This window comes from Berghia stephanieae, chromosome 8 (assembly GCF_034508935.2).
Source record: "Berghia stephanieae isolate SIO BIC M18660-M18661 chromosome 8, UCSD_Bste_1.3, whole genome shotgun sequence".
Classification (NCBI taxonomy): Eukaryota; Metazoa; Mollusca; class Gastropoda; order Nudibranchia; family Aeolidiidae; genus Berghia; species Berghia stephanieae.
Window position 1 is genome coordinate 22969166 of NC_088367.1, and position 27678 is coordinate 22996843.

Below are 27678 nucleotides of genomic sequence, written 5' to 3' on the forward strand. Positions count from 1 at the left end.
GATAGTTTAGAGCCAGTTGCTAAGTTACCATGCGTCACTACGAGGGAAGTGACGTTACGACTGTCTTGTAGTGTCGTTTTGGCAGCGATAATTTTCCCATGGCTACAGAATAGATCTTGCGTTGGGCGGTCTCGGGTGGGTTGGGCAATAGGATTCAATAGTCTGATGTCACTTCCGCCCAGCAACCAGCAGCTTGGTTTTAAACAAAGACAATCGGTACTTTTTATTCATCATCCTGGCTAGAACTTTTTCGCATGTCATGTGATCAAAATGTATAAATCTCAAGAAAAAATGATCAGATTTATAATGTTTTCCTCCTCTGGATACACTTTTATGCTCGTCGGAGAAGTATTTCATAAGGGCGTTCACCATTGTTCCGATAGTTTAGAACCCGTTACTAAGTTACTATGCGTCATTACGAGGGAAGTGACGTCACAACTGTTGAAGCCTATTGTCAACCACCATCGCGACTTTCCTCTTTTGTGATTTGAAGTAAGTTTGAGTCCAGTGTGCCAATCCAAGACACGAGAAGATGTTGTTATGCAAGTAAACCTTTCTTTTGAAGAATACTGCAAGGACAACGACTGGCAATGAAGGAAATGTCTTGGGTTTGCAATCTTGCCAATAACAAGAGGAGGGAATTTCTCTGATCCGTTCTTGTAACCATGACTGTGAAATGATCTTTGGATACTTCCCTCCTGAGCATGTTTCTCTTTTTTTTTTTACCGAGAGACAGAACTTTTTAAAAAAAAATAGCATGTCCGTCCTTCCAACAAGAACGTTTATAGATTGATTGATGCAATTTAGTGAGAACTACTCATAAATGGGCTGGCTAACAAATAAAAATAAAAAAGACCTATATAACGTCAACTTTGTTCTCCCTATAACTAAAGAATGCGCGCGCGCGCGTGAGTGTGTGTGTGTGTGTGTGTGTGTGGTGTGTGTATGTATATATATATATATATATATAATATATATATATATATAATATATATATATATATATATATATATATATATATATATATATGTGTGTGTGTGTGTGTGTGTGTGTGTGTGTTAGCTAGATTTAACGGTTTGACCGATTAGGTCTTGAGATTTTTTTATGACTAGTATCAATCCCAAGTGTGATTGGTGATTTAGACTTGCTTAAAAGTGAACATTTCCTAATTTAAAAAAAAATAAATTATGAATTTCAAAACTAAATTAGAGTCAGCGTGTACTAACAGTGTGTAGGAGAGCTCGATGGTCGGAGTCGATTATTGATTTGAGCCAGTACCAGGGCATTCACACTCACAGTGTGTGGTAGCCTTGGCCAGTACCCATAAATTTCTCATTGAGCTTCTCATTCGTCAGTCTGTCCAGGATTGCCAGGTTGTATTATTTTAATCCAAACCGCCTATTTTTAAAATTATTTTTGATGTCTTTGGATAGTCATTTTATGTTTGGATTTGTGGATTATTTTACCCGTAAGAAATTTTCAAAATGACAAATCATTTCACACAAAAACAATAACACATTTTGAATAACAATATTTAGCACCATTATTCTTGAGAGGTCATTTCTCTATTTCTCTAGCTATTAGGGTAAGCTAGTGATAGTGCGGCTATTCGGTCTTGTGGTATGACATTCGCTTTCGGATCGGAAGGTCCTGGTGTAGTATGATGGTTTCATACTTCTTGTATTTTTTTAAATAGCACTTTCTGTTATGGTTTCCTTCTATTCGTCTTGCGGTATGCTGCGCGCCGTCGCACTTAAGTGGGGAGAAAGGATAAAACCAGTGGCGCACCTCGCTTCAACGTCATTCGCCTCCCGACTCACGTTGAGGGCAATCCTAATTGAAATAAAACTATTAGATAGTAAGATTTAATAGTGTGTTATTTCTATTCTTTATTTGACAGTGTCGCCCCTTCCTTAGAACCAATCACGACCCTGAGCATTGCGCGAGAGAAAAACTCAGCATATCTCTTGCGCAAAATAAGATCTTGTTTTGTTCTATCACTCCCTCTTCATTCGTCCCAAGCCTCAAGAAGCCTGTCACGCTGCCTGCCAAAATAGCGGCACTGGCAACTACACACATCTCATTCTCAACAACAAAAACTACACCTCATTATCAAGAAATATCTCACCACCAAACCTCTCAGAACAACTCCATACATCCTCCCTATCAAGTCTCTCTCATTTACTCCATCGACTATATTACATTAAAAACTACACGTAACTTGAAGAAAACTACAAAGAGGCTTCATTATTGTATGTACCCCCTGCAACCCAAATAACAAGATACCACAATAACAAGATTATTACACTGGGTTTGAGCTTCGCCCGGCGCATAGTTTAGTCATTTGAAAAAAACTTTCTCTCACAGGTACTCATGTGTAAAATGAGAACCTGGCCATTAACAGCGTTGTCTTTGTCCGAAAAAAAAAAATAATTGTAACAGCGCCATGTCACATCCTACATGTCAAATGTTGCTGTTGGCCAGGGACCCCTTTGAGCATGTTTAGTGGATATTGCTCTATATAAAATCGCAATGTATTTTGCTTTTGGGAGAGATTTTTTTTCTTGGAAATTTCGATTGTTTTTTTTTGTTTGTTTTTGTTTTAAATCTCGATTTCTTTTTGGTAAACTAGGTTATGTTTTGGATTATATATAAAATTATCTGGCAACCCGGATTCCTGGAAATACTGGAAATCGAATGTCGGAAGTTGCAGTTTCTATAGCCTTCAAGGAATTTCCTGGAAATCGAATGTAAATGTCGTAAGTTGCAGTTTCTATAGCCTATTTTGCACTCCGAAGTCCTAATTCTGAAACTTTTAGGTTTACAAATTTTGTTTTAAGTTAGGTACTAAAACAAAAATTAAAATCATGCCTGGGCACCGTGATGAACAAAAGGCTCAAAAGGAATTACACGCAGTGAGTGATAATGAAAAGTAAAAGGATTTCTGTATTAAGTATTTATTAGATAGGTTTTATAGGCGTTGCCTTGACTTACGTAGGGTTAGTATCTATCTTCATTTATTTATTCAGCCGGAAAGAGTATGAATTACCTATAACTATAATATCTTTTACATGAAAAAGTTGAGATGATGTAACATATCATGAAATTAAATACGATAGAGAGAGAGAGCCTGAATACCAAATTGTGACAGTTTACACTTTCCTAATACGACAATTGATTTGGTTTTTGGCCACCATTTTGTTTTGTGAAGTATTGAAAGCAGTCCTCGGTTTGTTTGTTTTTTTCTGTTAGGGTTAGTCATGTCTTAGTGAAGATGCTAGGGTGTTTGTTTTTCCTAGTACTAGGTTTTATTTTTTCTTAGGGTTAGTTGAGGGAATATTTGGGTTGTTTCCATTAGCACGAGGAGCTTTCGGAAGGCCTCTCCCTTACAGTCTATAGTGGCATGCCAGCGTTGTAAACGGATTTCTCTATCTGGTTCACGATAGATAAAATATAGAAAAAAGTAAAGAAAAATTCTCCACCGAAGTGGGCGTTCTCCATTTACGTAGAGTAGCCTACATATATTGTCGGGACAAATGAATAAATGTTACTTAATTAAGAAAGTTGTGTGTTAGAAGTAAACACCTTTTATCTTCTAGAGCCGAATATAAATAGGAAGAAATGACATGACTCACATAAAAAGTATGAATCAGACAAGACACCAAAATTTGGGTTGGAGAGTGCAACTGAGTACACGAGTACACCACACACCTCCCCCAGCACAGAGATCTCACAGAGCTTATTGGTAATGCTCAGGCAGCCATATTGGTCGTTCAATATGTGACATGAGCTGTCTGTGTTGCTTTGTAGTCATAGGATGCTGTCGATTAGGGTCATTGTCAGCAGCAGGGGCTGGCCCTTGCGACAACGGAGGGTGTCCTTGTCGTGGGAGTTGTTGTAGTCGACCGATTTAGAAGAATTCAACTGTGCTGGCTTGAGACGGTCAGGTCAACCGTGATGGGTTCTTTGCGACTGCCTTTGTCCATGAGGAATGTTTTGTCTCCCTGTGCTAGTGCTGTGTATGGGCCGGTGTAAGGCCTTTGCAGTGGACTTCTCACAGTATCTGTGCGTATGTACACATACCTAGCTGTCAACTGGGATGGAGGTAAATGTCAGCATGAGGTACTAGTGTGGTGAGCAGCTGGAATGCCATCAAGAATTTAGTCACTGACCAAGTTGAAGAGTTGTGAGAAATTAACTCGCTGGGAACGGTCAGTGGTTCACTGTAGACGAGCTTTGCGGACGGATATCCCAGATCGTCTTTGGGAGCAGTTCTGATGCCAAGGAGTACCCAAGGTAATTCTTCCACCCATTTGGGACCTGCGAGTCGTGCTTTCAGAGCTGCGTTGAGCGTGTGATGGAACCGTTCAATCATCCTGTTGGTCTGGGGATGAAACGCCATTGCCCGATGGAGTCTGACTCCGCGATGTTTAGCCATTTCAGTCCACAAAACAGAGGTGAACTGTGAACTGCAGTCCGATGATTTGTCTCCAGGGATGCCAAAACGATAAGATCTAACCTCCCACGAGAGCCTGAACACATTCGTCTGTTGTAATATTTTCTATAGGAATTGCCTCTGGCCATCGTGTATTGCGATCAGTGATGGTTAGAAGGAATCTGTGACTGCAGTACTGAGGAAGTGGAGCGACAATATCTGTTGATATGTGAAAACCTTTTGTCAGGTACGGTTAATGTTTCGAGGGGCGCTTGTGTATGTTTCTGAATTTTCTATGATTAACACTCATGACACTCCTTTATCCATTTGCTAATTGACTTTGTAGGTCATGTCACACTAATTTTTTTGCGATGAGTTGGACAGTGGCTTTAACCCCTGGATGTGAAAGGATGGGAACAGCCTTGAACACTGGGTGTCTAAAATCCGGAGGGACGATGGGGCAAGCTTGGCTAGTTGAAATATCGCAAAGCAGTTCGGGTCCTTAGTCGCTCAATTTGGTTTTGGTTATTTGCAGGTTTGTGAAAGCTGTTTTGTAGGCTTGTATGTCTGCACTTAAACTTTGTGCTGCAGCCATAGCTGTATAGTTGATGCCGAACGAGACTGCATTAGTGGTGGTGACAGCACGGTAGAGGCAATTGGCGACCACATCTTTTTTCCAGAGATGTGTCGAATGTCAGTGCTGAACTCCGAAATAGCAGGAAGTTGCCTTTGCTGACGTGCTAACCACAGCTCTGTGGCCTTTGACATCGCATAGAATATAGGTTTGTGGTCTGTGTAGATGGTGAACTGCCTTCTTTCTAATATATAGCTAAAATGGCGTATTGCCAAATGGAGGCCAAGAAGCTCTCGGTCAAAAGTGCTGTATTTAATCTCTGGTGTCTGCAATTGGCGGCTGAAAAGACTAGTGGTTCCCAGCAACCACGTGTGTATTGCTCAAGGACGGCGTCAACGGCTACATCTGATGCATCACACATCAGAGTGATTGGGGAATCCGTGCATGGATGTACCAATATGGGTGCATTTGCTAAGGCTTGTTTACCAGCAAGGAAGGATTGGTTCTTTTCGTGAGACCAATTGGATTCAATAGTCTGATGTTATGTCCACCCAGCAACGAGCAGCTTGGTTCTAAACAAAGAGAATCAGTACTTTTTATTCTTCATGCTGGCGAGAACTTTTTCACATGTCATGTGATAAGAATATATGAAAGTCAAAACATGGTCAGATTTATAATGTCCTTCTCCTCTGGATACACTTTTATGCTCATCTGAGAAGTATTTCATAAGGGCATCCATTGTTCCTATAGTTTAGAACCAGTTACTAAGTTACAATGCGTCATTACGAGGGAAGTGACGTCACGACTGTTGAAGCCTATTGAGAGCTTGGCGGTGTTTGGATGATTTCAGGGCATGGTAAAGAGGGCGCAGGGTTGAAGCGATGTTGAGGGTAAAACACTGGTAAAAGTTTATCATATCAAGGAACTCTTGAAGCGCATTAACACTTTGTGGCTGGGGAAACTTCTTTATCGCCAATGTAGCACGGGCCAAACAAGTAAATGTTGTGTGTTAGAAGTAAACACATTTTATCTTCTAGAGGCGAACTCAAACAGGAAGAGATGACGTGACTCACATAAAAAGTAGGAATCAGACAAGACACAAGAATTTGGGTTGGAGAGTGCAACTGAGTACACCACAAGTTAAAAAATGCAAGACATCATGCGAATAGTCCGGGTATTTTCATCCGGTAATCAAAATAAAGTCAACACTGGACTAAATTATCAATTAACAGTCCATTATGAATATCATAGTAGTAAGAGCTTGCAAGGAGAAAGGAAGATCATTTTTATACCCATAGTGACGTTACAAACTCGCAGGCGGAAATACACACAACAGTGAATGGAACTCACAGGGACACCCAACAGGTTACACAACATGAAAATGATTCACAACTCAATAGCCAAACAACATTAAACTGGAATACATTGAAACACAACAAACTTTCCCACACCAGTTTGTCACAGGGTGACTCTGCATCGACTGTGCCCTGTGCATGATGAAAGTTATCACTGACACTCTCAAAAACAGTAAATGAATCATGATTGATTGATTGTATGGATTGAATTTAATTTTCAATTGTTTTTAACGAAAGAACACTCATTAAAGAAATTTGCTTTGATTTTCATACGAAAAGGGGGAAAAAATTGAACACAAGCTGAGTTGACATTTTAAAGGGACTAAGTCTACACCACCAATTTGCAGGTGGAAAATAAAAACCTTAAGTTACAACTACAATGTTAAAGTGATGTAATATTACTGTCAGTCAACTACACTCATTACTTAAATGAAATAACAAAACGATCTACTTCATGAACCTTCTTTCAAGACAAATATGTTTCTTTTAAAAGTTTGTATACAGGTCAACACAGTTTGCGTGAAAAACCATGTTTATTGCAATTGGAAGTTATGAGAAGAGTAAATTGAAGGGCTCGCTCAAATTAATGTAGGCATACAAAAAGAGTACTATAAATAGATTGGTACCTTAATTTCTTATATGCAGGAGAACATAAATGTTCTAGTAATTATAGGCCTACATTATTTTGTATTCTTACAAAGTAAGATCAAAGAAATAATCGAAGGTCTACTTGAACTAATCTGGAGCCTGTGACAAACTGGGCCTTTAACAAACTACAGTAGGCAGTAGGTATAGATAAATGGAAATTGGTAACCTCTCCAATTTGAGGAACTCTTGGAAATCGGCACAAAATCCCAGGGAACATAATTCTTTCTATATGTTTTACCCCTCTAATTCGAGAACGAAGTGGCAATTCAGACTCGAGTCTCTTACGACCATTGTGCTTTTTGCTAGACAAAAATTAATAATCTTATTTTATTCTTTGTTATTCAAAATGTATTATTGTATTGTTTTACACCCGGTTTATTTCAGGCAAGACGAGTATGCGAACTGTTTAGGGGAAGATTTTCTGAGGAAGTTGCCATAAGACTCATAGAAGATCTTGGTGGTGAATTGGAAGCTGTTGACTTTGTTTTGAATGGTAAGATTGATGATCTGACCTGTAAAATTGATGTGTTGAGTGGTAAGATTGATGATCTGACCTGTAAAATGGATGTGTTGAGTGGTAAGATTGATGATCTGACCTGTAAAATGGATGTGTTGAGTGGTAAGATTGATGATCTGACCTGTAAAATGGATGTGTTGAGTGGTAAGATTGATGATCTGACCTGTAAAATGGATGTGTTGAGTGGTAAGATTGATGATCTGACCTGTAAAATGGATGTGTTGAGTGGTAAGATTGATGATCTGACCTGTAAAATGGATGTGTTGAGTGGTAAGATTGATGATCTGACCTGTAAAATGGATGTGTTGAGTGGTAAGATTGATGATCTGACCTGTAAAATGGATGTGTTGAGTGGTAAGATTGATGATCTGACCTGTAAAATGGATGTGTTGAGTGGTAAGATTGATGATCTGACCTGTAAAATGGATGTGTTGAGTGGTAAGATTGATGATCTGACCTGTAAAATGGATGTGTTGAGTGGTAAGATTGATGATCTGACCTGTAAAATGGATGTGTTGAGTGGTAAGATTGATGATCTGACCTGTAAAATGGATGTGTTGAGTGGTAAGATTGATGATCTGACCTGTAAAATGGATGTGTTGAGTGGTAAGACTGATGATCTGACCTGTAAAATGGATGTGTTGAGTGGTAAGATTGATGATCTGACCTGTAAAATGGATGTGTTGAGTGGTAAGATTGATGATCTGACCTGTAAAATGGATGTGTTGAGTGGTAAGATTGATGATCTGACCTGTAAAATGGATGTGTTGAGTGGTAAGATTGATGATCTGACCTGTAAAATGGATGTGTTGAGTGGTAAGATTGATGATCTGACCTGTAAAATGGATGTGTTGAGTGGTAAGATTGATGATCTGACCTGTAAAATGGATGTGTTGAGTGGTAAGATTGATGATCTGACCTGTAAAATGGATGTGTTGAGTGGTAAGATTGATGATCTGACCTGTAAAATGGATGTGTTGAGTGGTAAGATTGATGATCTGACCTGTAAAATGGATGTGTTGAGTCGTAAGATTGATGATCTGACCTGTAAAATGGATGTGTTGAGTGGTAAGATTGATGATCTGACCTGTAAAATGGATGTGTTGAGTGGTAAGATTGATGATCTGACCTGTAAAATGGATGTGTTAGTGGTAAGATTGATGATCTGACCTGTAAAATGGATGTGTTGAGTGGTAAGATTGATGATCTGACCTGTAAAATGGATGTGTTGAGTGGTAAGATTGATGATCTGACCTGTAAAATGGATGTGTTGAGTGGTAAGATTGATGATCTGACCTGTAAAATGGATTGTTTGAGTGGTAAGATTGATGATCTGACCTGTAAAATGGATGTGTTGAGTGGTAAGATTGATGATCTGACCTGTAAAATGGATGTGTTGAGTGGTAAGATTGATGATCTGACCTGTAAAATGGATGTGTTGAGTGCTAAGATTGATGATCTGACCTGTAAAATGGATGTGTTGAGTGGTAAGATTGATGATCTGACCTGTAAAATGGATGTGTTGAGTGCTAAGATTGATGATCTGACCTGTAAAATGGATGTGTTGAGTGGTAAGATTGATGACTGGAATGGTAATAAAGTTGATGCTTTGAATAATAGAATTCATGTCTTTATTATAAAAACTGTCTAATTTATGGCCTTTTACTGTGCTGAAAGGACACAAAGGCAAATAGGCCTTATGGAACAACTCAGTCTTCAGACATTGCCTGAAAGATGTTAAGTATTGAAACATTTACACATATTATTTGTCTGAATTGCCATTTATTTCCCCAATAACTCATGACTGATTTTTTATTTATTTCCTTTTTGTTCTCTATAGAAAAAGCAAGTGTGGTGAATGAATATCTGAAAAAAGTAAGTATTTGGTAATGAAGATTCAACTTTTTCTTTTCTCTTTTTGTTAATTTTTAAAATCCCTATGCCCATGCTCTTCAGTGAAAAGAACTGTTACCATAAGAACAACACCCTTTAATCTAGGGTTATTTAACTGGCCTGTAAATTTTCTGCCCATAGGCTGATTTCAGAATTTTAATATTCTCAGTTTTCAGTCTTTCAATTAACTGCACTGAGACCCTTTCTTATTATCTTTCATGGAAACTCCAAAGCCTGATAATTGATCGTGGGTCGGGTCGCTTAGATCGTAATCCACAATCAGGTTACCCTCTCTGCCACGATCATGCCAGTCTTATTTTAGACTATGGGGAAAACCCGAAAATGAGCATTCAAATTCAAGCAGATGTGGAAAAACAGAAATGGCGAATCAAAGTTACTTTTTCCATGCATCCAAAACCATTAACATTCACAACCAATTACTCATTCTAGCGGAATTATCTTCTGCTGACGACCCCCTCCCCCAATCCTCCCGGCCACACACACACAAACACACACACACACACACACACACACACACACAGAGAATAATAATAAAATTATTACCCTAGATAAACATTAACCCTTCAACATTATGATCGTTAAATTGATTTGAAGGTAGACAACAACTCACTCAAACATGACTTGAACACAATTTATAAACTTTAATAAATACCTTCAATATTATTGTGCCTTCATTGATTTACATCGCTATTACACATTCCGAAAGCAAGATTATCAAAAATTGAAAGAAAAGTGCACACAACAAAGAAATAGCCAGCATATTATATCTAGACAGTCAGATGATGTTCCAGTTCCAGATTAATATTTAGGAAAAAATGCCAAACAAATTACTGGAAAATTCAGAATTGCTAAGTAATAGCCAAAATTTTAAAGGCACACATATTCTAGTAAGTGCCAAAAGGGAAGTGGATAAAAATCTTGAATTTTTTATCACATTTCTATGGTTTGTTTCGAGACAGGACTTTTTTTTGTTTGTTTAATGACCATTAAAAAAAAAAATTATCATTAAATTTACCAAAACGGCATCCTTGTGTGACGTTTCCTCAGAGATTCCCTATGGGCAAAACTTTAATTATATCTGCATATAGATAACTTGAATTCATTGAAAAATGAAGCATTTCTACATATTATTTATTAATAGTTATGAAATATCTTAGAAAATTACTTTGAGGGGTGGCAAGCTCGTGAGTTATTTGGTGCAATGAAAATAACTCATTTAATAACTCCAAACCAATGAAAGAATTCTATATTATTATTGCTCTTAAAAGAGACAATTTTTTAAAGAGTATTTGAAAAAAAGACAATTAAAAAGTTTTGAGGAATCTATTTGAGTGGCTATTCCGATTAAGTGTTGTTCCGCTTATTGGCCATGCAAGCAACAAATGAGAAAATTTGAGACCATGGCTCAGGAGTAAGGCGATTGAATGGATAAGGTATTGTCCATGTAACTTGGTAGGGTTTAGTTTAGCCTAGTTATTAGTATAGTCTTCTTTTGTCCTCATAAATTCAGCCCCTTATGCACATGTTGCATTACTGCACAGCAACTGATGCCTGAGATATCTATATTTTCTTCTTTTTTTTTTTTTCTTTTTTTTTTGACCTAAAGATGAATGAATAATTTGACATAATCATTGCACTATGTATTTTAGAATACTGATTATGTGGAGAACCTTCGCTCTGATGCCAAAAAGATTGCCAATTTGCTGGAGAATGGCATAGAGTATGAAGTTCGTCAGTTTGCCTGCGAAGGATGCACCAGATCTTGGTGGAAGAAAGTACCCTACAGAAAACAGGTAGGTGCTTTCTCTTCCTCTTCATTCTCTGCATCCTTCTCCTCTCCATGCTTCTCCTTCATTTTTTTTTCTTATAACTCCTCCTTCCCCCCCCCCCCCCCCATTCTCTTAATTCACCTCCTCTTCCTCCTTTTCTTTCCCCTACTCCTATTTGACTCCCCCTTCTCCACCTCCTCTCCCTCCCTCTGCTTCACCCTTTTTATACATCCGTCTAAAGAATATACTCACGAGACACCGATATTGATCATGATAATTATTAAATTGAGTTGAGCACTCTTGTAACAAACATTTTTATAAAAAGTAGTTCTTCAGGACCATTAGGCTCATGAAGTCTGACTTTATCCCAGTTTCTTTAATGTTGAACGGGAAAAAAGCAATTGCTTGCTATGCTTTGGATAGGACATTTGTCTATCGCAAAGTATTTTCCACCAAATCTAACAAACACAGCTACACAATACCATCACTATTGGGTGGATGGGGGGGTTAGAAAAAAATCTCGACTTCACCTGGAATCGATCTTGTATTTTGGGTCCCTTTGGGTGTGAAACGAGTGCTCTACCAACTGAGCAATCAGAACTTCCTGTAACAAACATTTGAAACAAATAGATGGAAATAGCAAACAAATGAAATTTCATCTGTTTTTTGTTTTTAAAATTTTTCTTTTTCTTTTTGTCAATTAAATCGTATCACATGTGACCATAAAGTAATAATGAACTTATGAACTAATAAAGAACTAGTGAACTCGTATTCATGCCCCAATCTTCTACTTATAGGAAGGTGTCTAAAATGAAACCTGACTGTTTACTGAACGCCTCAATCTCTAATCTGATATTTTTGACTGAAACTGAAATTGTGTTTTGTGTGTATTTTTTGTTTGTTTTTTTTTTTTCTACAACAGGTGTCCAAGTGTTATCGCTGTAAAGTCAAATACGATCCTGTACCTCAGGAAAAGGAATGGGGATGGGCCAAGTTTGCGTGTACTTGTTCCAACATTTTCCAGTAAAGCTCTTGTTTATTATCATTGAGTATTTATCGTCATCATTATATCTGCATCATTTCCATCACCACATCAGCTTCATTGCCATCGTCATAACTATTAGTATGAATGATGATCTGGGGCGGGATCTTTTGACCTACCATGGTGGCTGGGAAGTCACTTTTGCTGTGTCTCCTATTCCCTTATATCTAATTTTCTATTCCAGTTTACTCTGTCTTTTTTGATGATTTGGTTTTTGTCCTGACTGGAGTCTGTGGCTGAGACCGACATAGTCAAATGTTTAGTATTTGTTTTGGGAGAAGATACTTTTTTCCCTTGCAAATCATCTCTATGCTATCTGCTGTTATACCTAGTTGTTTTTTTTATTTATTTTTTTTTTTTTTTGGGGGGGGGGGGGGGGGGGTTGAATTGAATATAATATGTTTACATTCGTGTATATTCTTCTTAATGGGATCCTGTGCTTGTATCTGGATGGGATTTTTGGTGATTCAAACTAAGCACATTGATAATTTGCTCTTGGAATCTTCCTCCATTCTCTATTTGAACCGGTCCTCTTTGTGTCACTTTTTCTTTGATGATTTTTATTGAAAGTCTAGAATTTTAAAACTATCCCATCTTCTCCTTTGTTTACTGGCGCTGAACTGACCTCAAAGTGTCCATAAATTCCTAAAAACTCAAACAATAACAAAATTATGATGATCAGTTTGTTTTCTTATCAATTGCAATCAATTTATTCCTTTTTTTTATGTTAAAAAAAATTTCTCTCCTACCCCCAATCCTTCCTTCACCCCAGTGCCTTTGGAGAGATGGGTAGGACAGTTTCCAAGTGTTACAAGTGTCAAGCCCAAGTCCCTGTTGAGAAAGTTCTCCCCCCACGGAGACGCATTGGCACAAGCAGGAAGTCCAACAAACCGCACTCTTGCAACGGAGTCAACTGTTTCAGGTGACAGCAACTCGAACATAAAATTAGAAACAAGCTTGCTTTTAATAGTGATCAAGAAAATAAGAGACCAAATTTTGGCAATTTGTTTTCCATGAAGTTTTGGCACAATTGTTGCAAAATAAACAAACTTTTGATATTTAGTAGAAGTGAATCATGCCATAGTAGAAACTATTATATTACCCAAATTCCCAGGACATCTCTCTTATTGACTTTGTGTTAAAAATTGTTTTCCACAATATTTTAGAGTAATTTGTTCCCAAACAGTTACTCAGCTATTATTACCTTCAGTTTGATATTCAGTAACAATCTGTGATATCCTGGCATAACCAGCCACTACAAATTACATATCTAATTACATACCTAATCTGTCGGGTTTAGCTTTGGAAATGATTTAACATTACCCTTTTGCCAATATTCCAAATTTAATTCAGTCTTCACTTTTAAAAACTATACCAATTTATTAATTTTATAGACACCAATGCAGAAGCCTACTCATTGCATGGTTAATAATGATGAAATACACTTGAAACTTATTTTCTGGGTAAAAAAGATATCGTTCACCGAAGATGATGCAGTACATGGGAGATATTACACCATGTACATGCTGTGGCAAAGCACCCGAAATCACAAATCATCTGGTTGAACATTGCATTTTAATGTGGCTGCCAGGCAAGTTCGCAACTGTACACAAACGTGGTAATAATTTCGCTGTCTGAATTGAAGGTCATAATATTGTAGTGTGAGACCATTAGAAGTTGATGCTATTTTATTGAACTTTCTGTTTGAGATTAACTCTCAAAGTGTATCAATGGCTATCTGTAGTATCTAATGAACTTTAAAAACTCATAGTTTACCCATGAGTGTGACATCTACCTGAAAAATACAACAATGGGAACATTGTACCTATTCCATAGACCTATATAGTTATCTGGCAGAATTTTAAAATTCTTTGTGGAAGATTTTTAGTTGACTTATGATTAAGTAAGATTAAAATTTTAACCTAATAATGGAAGACTGGCCAATGCTTTCTCAAGCTATGCTTAGGTACAATAAGTATTCATCAATACTTTCATTGTTGTATCATTTGGAATTTTTTAGGCTTAAAGTTATTAGGAAATCTATTCTTCAAAAAAAATTTGGGTTCAGGATAAATTTTTCAGTTTAGTCTGTGTTAATAGGTACCACAAGAGACAATTTATAAATATTTAAGATTGAATTTTTTCACTATATTCATAAAGAATTCTGATAGTCATGGAAAACACTTTTTAAATTTTGAAAATCCATTCATAAATAAGAAATTGAGAGCAAATTCATTTTTCAAGAACTTAGAATTTTTTTGCTTGCCAATTGATGTAAGAAAATGTTCCAGCTTTGACGTCATGTAACTAACCACTAAAAAGATTTATCATATTTGTGATACACATTTTTAAAGCACAGTGACTAGGTAAATAAAATATAACAAAATTTGAACCAGACACAAATTTTTTCATAAATCTACAGTCTGTTGAAATTCCCCCAAAACACTCACGAAAGTAAATGTTTTGGCCTGAAGTATGACGAAATAGCATATTCCATATACTATATTAACATAATGATCATACAAAATGACATGTCATTCACGTCAACGGGTAGAGAGTACTCCAGGGAAGAGATCCAATTTTTTTCAGACATTTTCTTCAAATGGTTTTTGAAAAATAAAGAAGTGAACATCAGGAAATACGCAATTTTGCATGTTGGCGGAAAAATAGCTATACTATAATCACGAGCAAAATGTATAAAAGATTACATATTTCTCAAAATAATGAAGATAGCAGAAAATTATCACATCTATAGGACACAGGACCTGCTGAATTCAAAAATCATCTTAACTCTTTGGTCAATATTTCCTTCTCAAAATTCAACATGAAACCATGAATGATAAGTACACTGTTCGAACCAGCAGCATAAAATAATAAATCAACCTCTTAAGAAACCCCTATAATCTCAATCATGTTTTTACTTACGCAACGTCCTTTTTCACTTCCATTCTACTTTGTGGACTTGTCTGGTAATTATATTGCTTGGTTTTGCCTTGGTCCTCTCTGGGATCCTTAACCGAGAGGGTGCAGCAAAATGTATTATTCCTATAATGGGGGATGATTTTTCCACTGTAAAGCGTCTCCTTGTATGTTATTAGGAGGGTATCAATATATACGTTGGCAGTAGAGTGCTTTCCTCTCATACGGGATCATGCGCTTGTGCCCAGCAAGTGTGTCTTCTGTGCCCTCAACCCCCTACCCCCCCCCCCCCCCCCCCCCCCCCCAAAGTCTTTTAGCGCCTTAAGGTCTATGACGCGTGACTGTATCCTGATTTCTGTGTTACTGAATCAACTTCTACCCTTTAGATAGGACGCTACTCTGAAATAAAGTACTTTCCGCCACACACACCCCAAAGACCTAACCACCCGATTATTTATGATTAATGTCCCTTTGCTTGAGAGGCGAGTATTGTACGAATTGAGGTATCGCAAATCTCACCAAAACCAAAACTAAAAAAAAAAAGCTCTTTATTTGCTTCTTTTCTCGTCTTAAATTGACATCTCTTCCCGATTTAAATCAAAAACATACGAAAAAAATAATACAAACTTAACAAAAACAAATAAATACACGTCAGCCTATTATCCATTTTAATCCAGTTTTAATGGCGTAAAGAATGATTATTTAACTTCTACAGATAGAACTGCTTCATTATCCACTAGTAACTCTTATTGTTCCTATACATAGTCTATCACTATCATGAAAGCATCAGAAAAAAAAGAAAAAAACTTAGAAAACGAAGTGGCACTTCAAAATCTTATTTCCCCAGTCTTATAACTATTACAAGTACCACTTTTCCCAAATAAAATAAACAATAGCAATGCTTTTTCAATTTTCTAATACATTGGGACGAATCATTGTGTGTCTTTTGTCTATTTATAAACTACAAGTAGTGGGTATTCCTATGCAATTGTTTTAAAAACGACATTACACCTTCGACCTTAAAAATCTGCTTCAGTTCTAACAAGGTCAAACAATCATTTTGTCATAGCAACATGGCCGCCATGAGTGGAGAGTGTGTGTATAAATTCGTCCCTTGTTTTTTGTTTAGCAATAAATAAACACCGAGAGACAAACCAGATATGAAAAAAATTTAATGTATAAATTGATAAAAATAAAACGTCGTTCAATGAAAACCAAGGCTAGAAAGTCATCCAAAACAGATTACACGTTAATAAAACCCGGAAAAATGAGGGGTTTATTTAGACAGTTCCATCATTAAAACATACCCACTTACCGACCCCAGTTATCAATTGAAAAAACAATATTTATCGTATTCATTTTGTTTTAAACTATCTAAAACATAAACTATGAAGGTACTTTAAAAAAATATTAATGTGGTTTTCGTGAACTCTTTTTGTCAATAATTTGAGATCTCATTCTCATGGCATTTTGAGTGCTGTTACAAACTACAATGAGGTGTAAAAAAATCTGATAACACCCAAAGCTGAAAACAAGGATTTGGTGGGCTTTTTAAAAATGCGATACCTCGGCCATTAAAACACCTTCATTAAAAGAAATTGGTAGAAATAGAGATAAGATGTCTGTCTTTTAGATAGACTCGGTTCAAAATGTATATCATTAATATGTCGGGATTTTTAGCTGCTATCAAGTTTTAAAATAGCATTTTTGAACCTTAATGCCCATTTTTTATTTTTGACGTGGTATAGGAATAAAGTGAAACCTTCCTCTTTAAGACGATACCTAATTTAGCTATGTACATTTTTTAATGGCCGAGGTATTAATGGTTGTATGGCATGGCTTAAAATTAGTTCTTTTCTCGACGTGTGACGCAAAATATATAGTTTATTGTGGTACCTAGTGTTAATTTATTTTGCCAATGAGCATCTAATTACTGACAAATCTAAAAATGATAAAACTATTTTTTACTTACAGATATATGGATATCTTGCAAACCTTTTAAAAATTAAGGGTAATTCTGTCACCCAATGACTCGAATGATTATTTATAATAACTGCTAGGCCATAATGATCAGTCATTTGATGCTATGAATTGCCAAATGGCTGCCCTGTTGCCAGATTCATTGCGCAAACCTACAGACTCTATTACCGGACTGATATTAATCATTGATGTCTCAAAAGATTCATTTCGATCTATTTTAATTTCCACAATACAGCATTGTGATCATTAAAATGGATGAATGCCTGTTCCAAATAGCTTTTAATTCCCCACAAATATTGCGGGTTCTCTACTAGTACTTGAAAATAATGGTAATCTGGATATCTTTTTGCTTATATAAAAATGTAAAAAAAAAATGACGTCATCTAGATTGTTATTGGTGCTAACTGAGTCATTTGCAAGGGAAAAAAAATACCAATATTAGTTGCCTCCTTTTGTAAGAATTATAAAATTGAACAACAACAAAAAATTAATTTCAAAATACGTCCAAGTCAGTTTGTTAGGAAGGCTCAGTTCCCGACAAATCAACCCAATTAAGCAGCATCCCAATTAATTGGCAACCATGAAATTGAACAATTTTTCAGATTTACCATAGTCCACTCTCCATTTATCCAGACTTGTGACACCTTAATTGACCTCTAACAATAAGAGACAAATTTAACTGCACAATACAATTAACAAATATACCACTCATAACAGTTGCATAAGTAAGCAACGGATAATTAGTGCATTGTCTACCCATTCATCTCTTTGAGCAAACAAACCATTTGGTGGTAACAGCCTGGAATAAACAAAGCCATTGCACCATTAGTCAGTTTCCTGCAAACCTATCACCGTAACCATGAACGTGATGAAAGTGATGGCATTAGTTTTTGAATTTAGATAATACCACCAATACCATCACTATTACCATCGTCATTATGGTTATATGATTATTATTATTATTATTATTATTATTATTATTATTATTATTATTATTATTATTATTATTATTATTATTATTATTATTATTATTATTATTGTTGTTGTTGTTGTTGTTGTTGTTGTTGTTGTTGTTGTTGTTGTTGTTGTTGTTGTTGTTGTTGTTGTTGTTGTTATTATTATTATTACTATTATTATTATTATTATTATTATTATTATTATTATTATTATTAATCCTGTTATTTGGTGGGAATAGTCATCTGTTCTATATACACATGTTGTTTTATTATAGAGACTGCACCATTAAAAAAAAATATTCTCATATAATTACCTATACTCTTACACGGTTAGAGAGTTAGAAGTCTTGGATTTAGTTCTCTAAAATATCATTTTCAGCATTTAACTCACCCTGTCATAATACCATTTTAAAGTAATTGGTCACATGAGGGAGTCCTTAAAGATCATTTGGTAGAGCATATTCTCCACACTCAAAGGGACCAAGATCGATATTGGTTGAAGTCGAGATTTTTTTTTCTGTCTCCTCTCTTCACCTAGGAGTGATGGGGTAGCTGGGTCTTAAGATCTTGTGGAAAGTACTTTGCAATAGAATAATGTCCTATCCAAAGGGTAGCAAGTCTGATGTACGCTGTAGAAACCGGGATAAACTCTAGCTCCACGGGCTCATAATTACCTCTTTAACACTTACACTCACAGTGCGACTATGTGGTCTAGTAGTATAACCCCCACCTTTGGATTGAAAGGTCCTGGGTTCGAGTCACACTCTGAGCAGCCATAGTTGAGTCACTGGAAAAGGCTCTTTACTCTCATTCTCTCACCATACCCAGGAGTAAAATGAGTACCTGGATGATAACAGCATTGTCTCTGTCGGAAAAAAATTGTAATTTTACCTAACAGATGTCACGTCTTGTCCTACATGTTAAGTGTTGCTGTTGGCTAGGGATCCTTGTAAAGCGCTGTGAGCACGTTTAGTGGATATTGCATTATTTAAAAGCTCAATTTTAAAAAATTATGCTGTTTGTTTTTGTTTTTTTTTGTTGTGTTTTTTTAATAGCTCTGCTGAAGGTTCACATATGAATCATATCACCCCTATTACAAACTACCCAACTCCACTTTTTTGTTTTTCTAGCAAGCATGATGACTACATCAGTACAGCAATGGGTGCCATGAATCTCTCATCCTATAAGTCCACCCATGCTTCACACCACAACAATATCAGCTACAACGTTACTGTGGATGGCAAACCTGGACAGGTTTGTAAACACTTGCCTTGACGATTTACCATTCTTGTTATGTTGTTTGTCCTTGGTTTGTTTTTATCCTTTCCAGTGTCAGCATACGGTGTTAACACTATTGATCTGGATAAAAGTATTTATCTACTAGGGTTTTTACCGAGTGATTTTTAAGAAAAACGAATCATCAAGAAGCATCTCTAACCACCCAAGAAATAGCTACATCCAGATTGTGGAGTTCCGATTGGAGAGACCTGACCGTGCATTATACAGTACTTGCTGGATCCTAGCACCCTCTCGGGAGAAGTCAAAAAGTGTGCTAGAATCTGGAATATGCCAAAATATGATGCCCATAGGAGATAAAGATTTACTATATAAATATAGTGGTGCTAACCTTTTCTCAGTCATTGTCCACCTGTACGCAATTTGCTGAGGATCGTATGCATTATTATATTTCTATTATTTAAACATTTTAACACTCATACACTCTTTTAGTGTAATTCAACACTTTAATCGGGTTTCTTGTCCTGGAAGTTCAGTATAATATTATATGGCTGGGGTATATCAGAATTATATAGGTGATTTCTGGAAGTCGATAGGTACCAAAGTGTATAAAGATTAAGGTTATTCATTAATTTAAATATCGGCTATACTTTTGCTAGTATGGTTATATTGCTCTCAATTGTACACATTTTCATGGTCTAGGGATGGCAGTACTGTAAATAAAATTTAGTCACTCAGATTGCAAAGTGTGCTGGAATTCAGCGTACTAGTGCAGCGATGTGGTCTTGTCATATGACTCTTACTTTCAGATCGGAAGCTCCTTAGTTCGAGACTCATTTGGCACATAGTTGGGCCTTTGGGTACTCGGGTGTCAAATGAGTACCTGGCCATTAACAGCATTGTCTCTGTCGAAAAAAATTGTAAGATTGCCTAACAGGCGTCATGTCTCATCCTACATGTCACGTGTCAGGAACCCTTTTTAAAGTGCTTTGAGCATGTTTAGTGGATATTGCACAATATAAAGATCATTAAAAAAATTTTTTTTATCGAATCCAGCGGCAAACTCCCGTGTTAGGTTAACACCTGTTGCCAGATATTTATTGCAGACTTGCCAACCACTTTATGACCTCGTTTGTTTTTCATATTTTTTCCCTAGGATAAAGTAATTTTCAGGAAAAGATTTTTAAAATGTATTTCCATCTCGAGGAAGAACAATATAAAAGCTTTGCAAATAAATGCTATAATTTTTGAGAAGTGATCATTTTACCACCGGGCAAAAGGATCTAGATATCCTTTGATAGTTTAAGACAGTTTGGCTTGCTACACAAATGTATCAATCCTCATGCATCCCAAATGTCTGGAATTCAGTTCCATTAGATTACAGAAGTAATGTACAGACAGGTTGGTTTATTCGGAACTCCACAATCTGGATATCTAAATTATCCGGACAAGTTGCTTGGGGATGGATTTCGTCTTCTTTGTTTGTACATTTGTACATCCAGAAATTAATTTTCCTTGATCCAAACACTCATTTTGGGATAAAGCCATTAAACTATAAAGGATTTATAACTCTATAGATCAAACAAATAACAATGTGAAATGGAATGTAAGCACAATTTAATATATGAAAACAGATAAAATGGATGTTTCAAGTTTCCCCTTTTTCAACAAAACAGGACAGGATAAAGGATAAACCCAAAACGTCCATTTGATCAGTTTTTGTATATTAAATTGAAGCTTACATTTAGTTTTACATTTACATATAAACCAAACATCACACTGGCCAACACCTTCTGTCCGCCTACTGTAGTTAAATGCAATTGACAAACGATTGAAATATAATCTGATCTTTGTCCCATCCAAGTAAAATCAGGGAGGTAACTTATTAGTCTATCCAGTCCCGCCATTTGCAGATAGCCCCCCCCCCCCCCCCCCCCCCCCCCTATTAAACCAACATGGCAATGCAGTGTGTCTGTAATAAATAATAGGTGTTAAGTATATGTGAATGGTCAGTTTTCATAATCCGATATATAAACCTCCATCCAGCCTGACTTCCTTTGATATTGATGAGGTTGACATGAAGAGGCTATTATTAATTAATTGACAGGCATTTGATTTTGCCACCTCTTCAACTTGACTCAGTTGTCAAGTTCTGTGTAAAACTGTTTCATGTTTAATGAAAGAGAAAAGCAGCAATCCAAATGATCAAATGAAACAGTTAACACATAGGAAAACAAAAAAAAAATGAATTTAAAAAAATAAAAAATCACACACCCAGCCCTCCTGAACAATATTTAAAACAATTCGCGTAAACCACACATTGGACAATGATGAAAGGGGTATAGTCCTATTTGTGGATATAATGATAGGCTTCAGAAACACAGGCTGAGGTCAAAACTACAGTTGCCACTTTAGGTACTGATTCCACAATCCAGATGTCTCTGTTATCCGGACAAAATGCTGGGATCGGAGGTGCTTGGACTATGGAGACATTGACTGTTATTTTTTGTTTGAGTGATTTTTAAAAAGGATCCATAAAAACAAATTTCATGAATTCTTCTTTAATTAAATAATTTTATGAAAAGATCTATTAAGACAGCATGATTGATAAAATAATATATAGATTTTTTTCTGATTTCTGTAATTTTAATATGCACTGTATGGTTTCTCTTGCCAATACGTGTTTAAAGCTGAGGGAATGCGAAATCGGCCGTATACAAATATATTCTATCACGATTTTTATTCTTATCTATTTGGAATGCCAAGTTACAAGAGCTAGAGACATGATCAATTACAATTTGTATAGTATTGACTATAAAAAGAGTAGCATTAGCCCATATTTTGGCTCTATTCTAATCTTGCACATCTTTTTATTTTCAGTTTTTCCCCTTCCCCCTTTTTTTCCGTTATAAATAGATTTCATTATATTAATTCGTTGTTTTTTTTTTCTGTTTTTTTCTCTGGTCTTTTACCTTTATGTTTCGTCTGTCGCCTGGTGGAATCCAAAGGCCAAAACATGATATATTTGTTTATTATTTCACTTTAAGAGCCATGTTAACTCCTTTTATTTTTGTTACCGCTTGTAAAGCTCTTTGAGCACTTTTAGTGGCTATTGCACTCCGTGATTGCTCAAGTTTTGTGTGTGGTGGACCTTTGGTAAAGGTAGGCATTTTATCATGAACAGCTGGGTGGGATCCTCTGACCTTCCATGGTTAGTGAGGTGGTCACTATTGCTGTGTCTTCTATCCCCCTATACTTGTTTTACCTTTCCATGTTGCTCTCTGTCTTTGTTTCCAATTGAGATTGCTCGGTTTTTCCTGGCAGGAATACTTGGATGTGAAGAAAACATTCAAATGTATTTTTCCTTTTTTTTTCGGAGAGATGATATTTTTTTCTTTGTAAATCATCTCTCTGTTACTATTATGATTTTTAGCTTTGAATATATTGTAGTTTGTTAGCATTTGCATGTATCCGTCATAGCAGGATCCTTTGCTTGTACTTGGATGGGACTTTAAGGTAATGTCAAAATAAGCACATTTGTAGATTGATTGTGGAATATTCTGCTCGGTATGTGAAATTGTCCCCTTCATCTTTCATCTTCGTTTTTCTTTGGTGCTTTTAACTTCAGATCTACAACTTCTTTTCAATCATCTTCCTTTTTACTGTCACTGAAATGACTAATAGTATCACAAGCGCTCTAAAAAACATTTTGGGAATATCAGGGACAGAGGGTGTCAGTGTCAGCCTTTCTGAAATTGGACTGTATCTTCTGATAAGCTTAAGAATATGTAATTTTATCATTGTCTTTAATTCCTTTGGGAAAGAAGTTCCAAACTTGAATCACACAAGCAAAAGATCAGTCTGCCGTCTCCCTCTTAATTTTGGGTTCTGTTATATTGCAACTTGCAAGGTACAAAGCTGATGCTAACATTTACATATTGTTCCACTCATTAACACACCCACACATTTTAACGCTATGCCATGAATAATTATTTAAAGCACATAATATCACAGTTGATAAGAATGATTATGAAATTTTGTTCTGTGTAAATTCAGATGTTTTTTTGGTTTTTTTTTCCCAGGCCAAAGGAAAGAGAGCTAAAGGTGGGCCAGCAAATACCAAGGAACCAGGTTTATTTGTTTGTTTGTTTGTTTGGTATTTTTTTTTTATTTTATTATTTATTTTTTTTTTTGGGGGGGGGGGGGGGGGGCGGAGGGGAAGAAGAAGATGAGTGAAGGAGTGAAATACTACACTAAAGAGCATGTTAGAGGCAGTAGATGAGGTAGAGAGGATGTTATTCTAATTCGGACACACACACACACAAACACACACACACACACACACACAATATCACATGAATTAACTATAGTAAAGGTATTGATTGAAAATTATTTTTTAAAGAAAGGCGATGATTAGTTATATGAGCATCAACCATTGATTGCAGAAGAAAATTTTTGATTTTCTAGGTTGTCAATTTTATTTCAAGGTCCTAAATTTTTCTTCGAATATTTGCTGGACCCCCTGTACAAGTACATGGGTCTAATGCTAGTGTTTGAAAATAATTGTCATAATCTGGTCGTATTAAATGAAATCTCAAGTCTCTCTTGATTTTAAAGCATTCAAGTTGTGTCTTATCACTTTAAAGATAATTTTTGCTCTTACCAGCTTGTTTATTGTCGTCTTAAAATTTCATCTGCACTATCACTTGAGTGACTAAATTGTGTTGTGTTATCGTGATCATTGACCTCACTATCTGATGTGTTTATGTGGTCATATTAATAATCCACGATCAGAAACTAAATATGGTTGTAACTGAAGTCTGTTTGGCTAAGCATTCTTATTAACCCTCTAGTGCTCAGATTATTTTTGGAGGAGTAGATAATGAGTTCCCTATATAGCCATGTCAATCATTTAGATATTCTTGATGGTATAAGCCTATCCTTTGATGTCTGCAGTCACATTTTCTTTTTCTACAGTCAGTTATTATTAAACTCCACCCAGAAATGATTTCATAGGTCCGCGATCACCTTTTTTCAAACTTTTATTCTTGTGAGTTCATGAGTTTTTTTTATTGAAGAACGATTGGTCCTAAGAATCTTGACCCCTCAATTATTGGTAGTTCTGACAGCTGTATACTATGCCTTGAGTCACCATGGAAGCATTTGACGATGGTTGCGTCACAATCACCACCTTGATGAATATAAAATATTAGCCAGGCATGGCTGAGAGGTAAAATAGCCAATTTATGTTCTAATTACATTTGAAACAAAGTACAGTGCAACCTCTGGATAACGACAACCCCTGGATAGCGACATTGACCTCTGGTCCCGATTTTTTTGCTATATGTTATTAGTAATAAAAAAAACCCAAATCGCGACATACATTTTAGTAAATCCCCTGTTTAGCGACATGGTTTAATACCCAAACATTGTCAACTCGAACTCTAAACACCCTTTTCCCCTCCCAATGAGATTGCTTTGTTACCGATCAATCAGAACACATGTTTACTACACTGTGTGGAATCTGCGCGTGCTTACACCAAAGAAGTTGATCAGTCGATAGTACTCTCAAGGGTCCATTAACCGTCCATGATAGCTACCTGTCTGAGGTCAGTTGAGTTTAACTGATATCAGGCAATGCTGTGTCCAATGGGGGCAATTAAGGATATTTATAGTCTTATACGTAATATGTTGAAATAGTCGGGGAAAGCAGTAACAGCCTCTTTCACTTTATTATTTACATATGAAACATCGGTTTGGGGGGGGGGGGGGGGGGCGTTGTTGTTTTTTAATTTTTATATTCCAAGACTCAGGCCTACTGATTTTTAAGTGCTTGTAAATTTTGGTGCAGTTAGAAAAGTATCTTGGTATTCAAATATCATCAGCAGTATCGTATGGATTTCATTTTAATTAAAATCTAAACTAGATGTGTGCATCTATATTTCTCGTGGGAATTTATCATATTGGGAATATATTTTCTTGGTTTATTCTCAGTTTTGTTAAATGGCGTTCAAGTACTCCATGCTTATGATCAAAACAAAGACAGTACACATTTGAAAGTGAAATTGAAACTGGTATATATAGAACGAAGTTGACATCACGCAGATGCACATAGTTATGTGTGTTAGTCCATTATTTTTCAGGATGGCAATTTGTGTGTTTTTTAGCCAAGCGCATAGCATCTATACTCTTTGTAAATAGGATAAATACTCATTCTAACGCTTTTGGACGTGTCTTCTCTCAGGCACTGGACCACACATCGCACGTTAGGTAGTCATGGGTCTCACCACGCCCCCTTTTTCTGCCATCTTGAAAACCCTGGAATAACCACACTCTGGATAACGACATAATTTTCCGGCCCCGGGCAATGTCGTTATCCAGGGGTTGCACTGTATACACCAATCTTGTCCCATCGAGAAATAAACAATGATAAAATGTCAAGAAAATCGGCCAACAAATAAAAAAGTTGCTAAAATAAACAGAAGCAATTTTTAAAATCAAATTTACTCATAATACAGTTCGCTTTCAACCGACTTTTCTGAAATAAAGACCAATGTTCTTTTTTCAAGCTGATTTCAATAATGATTATTTCAAATGCCTCACAATTATATTTTTTACTTTTAGTTTTTAGCTATTTATTTGGCTGACTCAAAAAGACGTCAATTTTTTTTCTCTTAATAGTAGCCTAATACTTTGACGGCTAGTCACATCTTTGTTTTGGGTGACCAATTAGAGATCTTGTGATTGGTCGAAGACTTCGAAATGCTTGACTCACTAACAAGAATAGACAGTAGCGGTGGATCAAAGAGGGAGATATTTTTCTATACCACACATTTTTCTTGGTGCTAAATAATACAAAGTAATAATTTCACATCAGAAAAAATAACTCTGAAGTTCCTATCTTTTTATTACAATAAAATTGATACCAAGAATGACAAAATCGACCCACAAATAACGGAGATTTAAATTATTCATGATATTTTCTTTATATTTACAATAATTGTCATCAAAGTCATTTTTCATCACCAAAGTCGTAATTTTTGTCGGATTTTTACCAAACAAAGTTCACTGTCCATGATTTCCACCCGCAAATAAAATAGGATCCAACTCGCAACTTCTACAACATTTTCTTTTCTTTTTTTTGTTTGCAATTTGATAAAAATCAAAGCTGAAAACAACCAGCGGTACTGACAGGCCTGCCATTTCCTTCACAGTGATTGGATTTTAATTACTGAGTCCAGTCTTGACTACACCACCCATGAATGTTTGGCCGTTGTCGATTTTTGTTGGGTTGAATCTTAAAGAGTTACGGAATTTATGTAGGAAGTTAAAACTCCTTTTCACACTCTAAGCATATGTTAAGATCATTAATTTGCTTTTCACATTTTGTTGTTTCATCTTCCAGCTGACAGAGACGAGACTCCTGTATGTATCCACCCCAAGTCTAATCAGCCTAACAGACGTCGGATTCGAACTCCCAGCAAGAAGCACATCAGTACAGGCTCCACTGTCAGCACATTCCTAACTCAAGGCAGTCTTGACACGGCTACTGTCTCAGTCGCCTTCACTCTGGACAGAATTGATGAACTTGAATAGTCAAGTGATCAAAAATTGCCATGACTTGACCATTTTGATTGGGAGTTGCAATTTACAGCTGATTTTAAACGATTATGTCAAGTAAATTTTTCTTTTTCTTTTATTTTGATGGTATAACTTTTTTCAAAATGTATCTTTATTGATGTTATTTTTTTTTAAATGAAAGTTTTTTTTCATTGTTTTTTTGTTTAGCATTACAGTGGAATCCAGATAAAGCCAACACTACCATACCAGAAAGGTTGGTTGATTTTAAGCAATGTTGACTTTATCCACTATCAATGGAACACGCTTAAACAAAGAACAAAAAAATTTGGGACCAACAAGAGGTGTTGAAAGACTTGAAGCAGAAGTTGACTTTAAGAGTGTTGACTTGATGCAGATTCCACTGTAATTTAGTTTCCTTATCTTTAATATATTTTATAAAATACAGCCTTGATTGTATACTGAGTTTAGTACTCAATAGAGAGGGTTTGGTATTGATTTCATTAGTTTTAATTGTTTAAGATTATCGCATGACGAACTTGTTTTTTTGTTTTTCTTTTAATTTTCACTTCATATTTCATGAAATAGGTGGTGGTTTCCTGCTTCGAATTATTTTAATGATTTGTTTTATTTTTACACACAACATTTGTAAGGTAAATTTTGACATAGCATGTTAGGTGTGTATATGATTCGCTTGAATTTTTGTGACAAGACGAAAACATTGAACCCCTGAACCACTGGTCACACATCATGGT

At 36.1% G+C, this 27678-nt stretch overlaps 1 protein-coding gene across 2 annotated transcripts; it reads left to right on the forward strand.

Annotated features, from left to right (window-relative positions):
• The first annotated feature begins 2739 nt into the window (after positions 1-2739).
• On the forward strand, positions 2740-27678 carry LOC144978383 (shiftless antiviral inhibitor of ribosomal frameshifting protein homolog). Of its 2 annotated transcripts, none has more exons than XM_078924340.1 (9): positions 2740-2915; positions 7397-7505; positions 9370-9404; positions 11093-11236; positions 12135-12235; positions 13027-13176; positions 19240-19363; positions 23428-23476; positions 26751-27678. In XM_078924340.1, exons 1-9 carry the CDS (start codon positions 2868-2870, stop codon positions 26939-26941), a joined length of 951 nt encoding a protein of 316 aa, XP_078780466.1. In that variant the 5' UTR covers positions 2740-2867; the 3' UTR covers positions 26942-27678. The 2 variants fall into 2 exon arrangements, with proteins under 2 accessions (XP_078780466.1, XP_078780467.1); XM_078924341.1 differs by having other exon boundaries at positions 23428-23449; positions 26751-27076.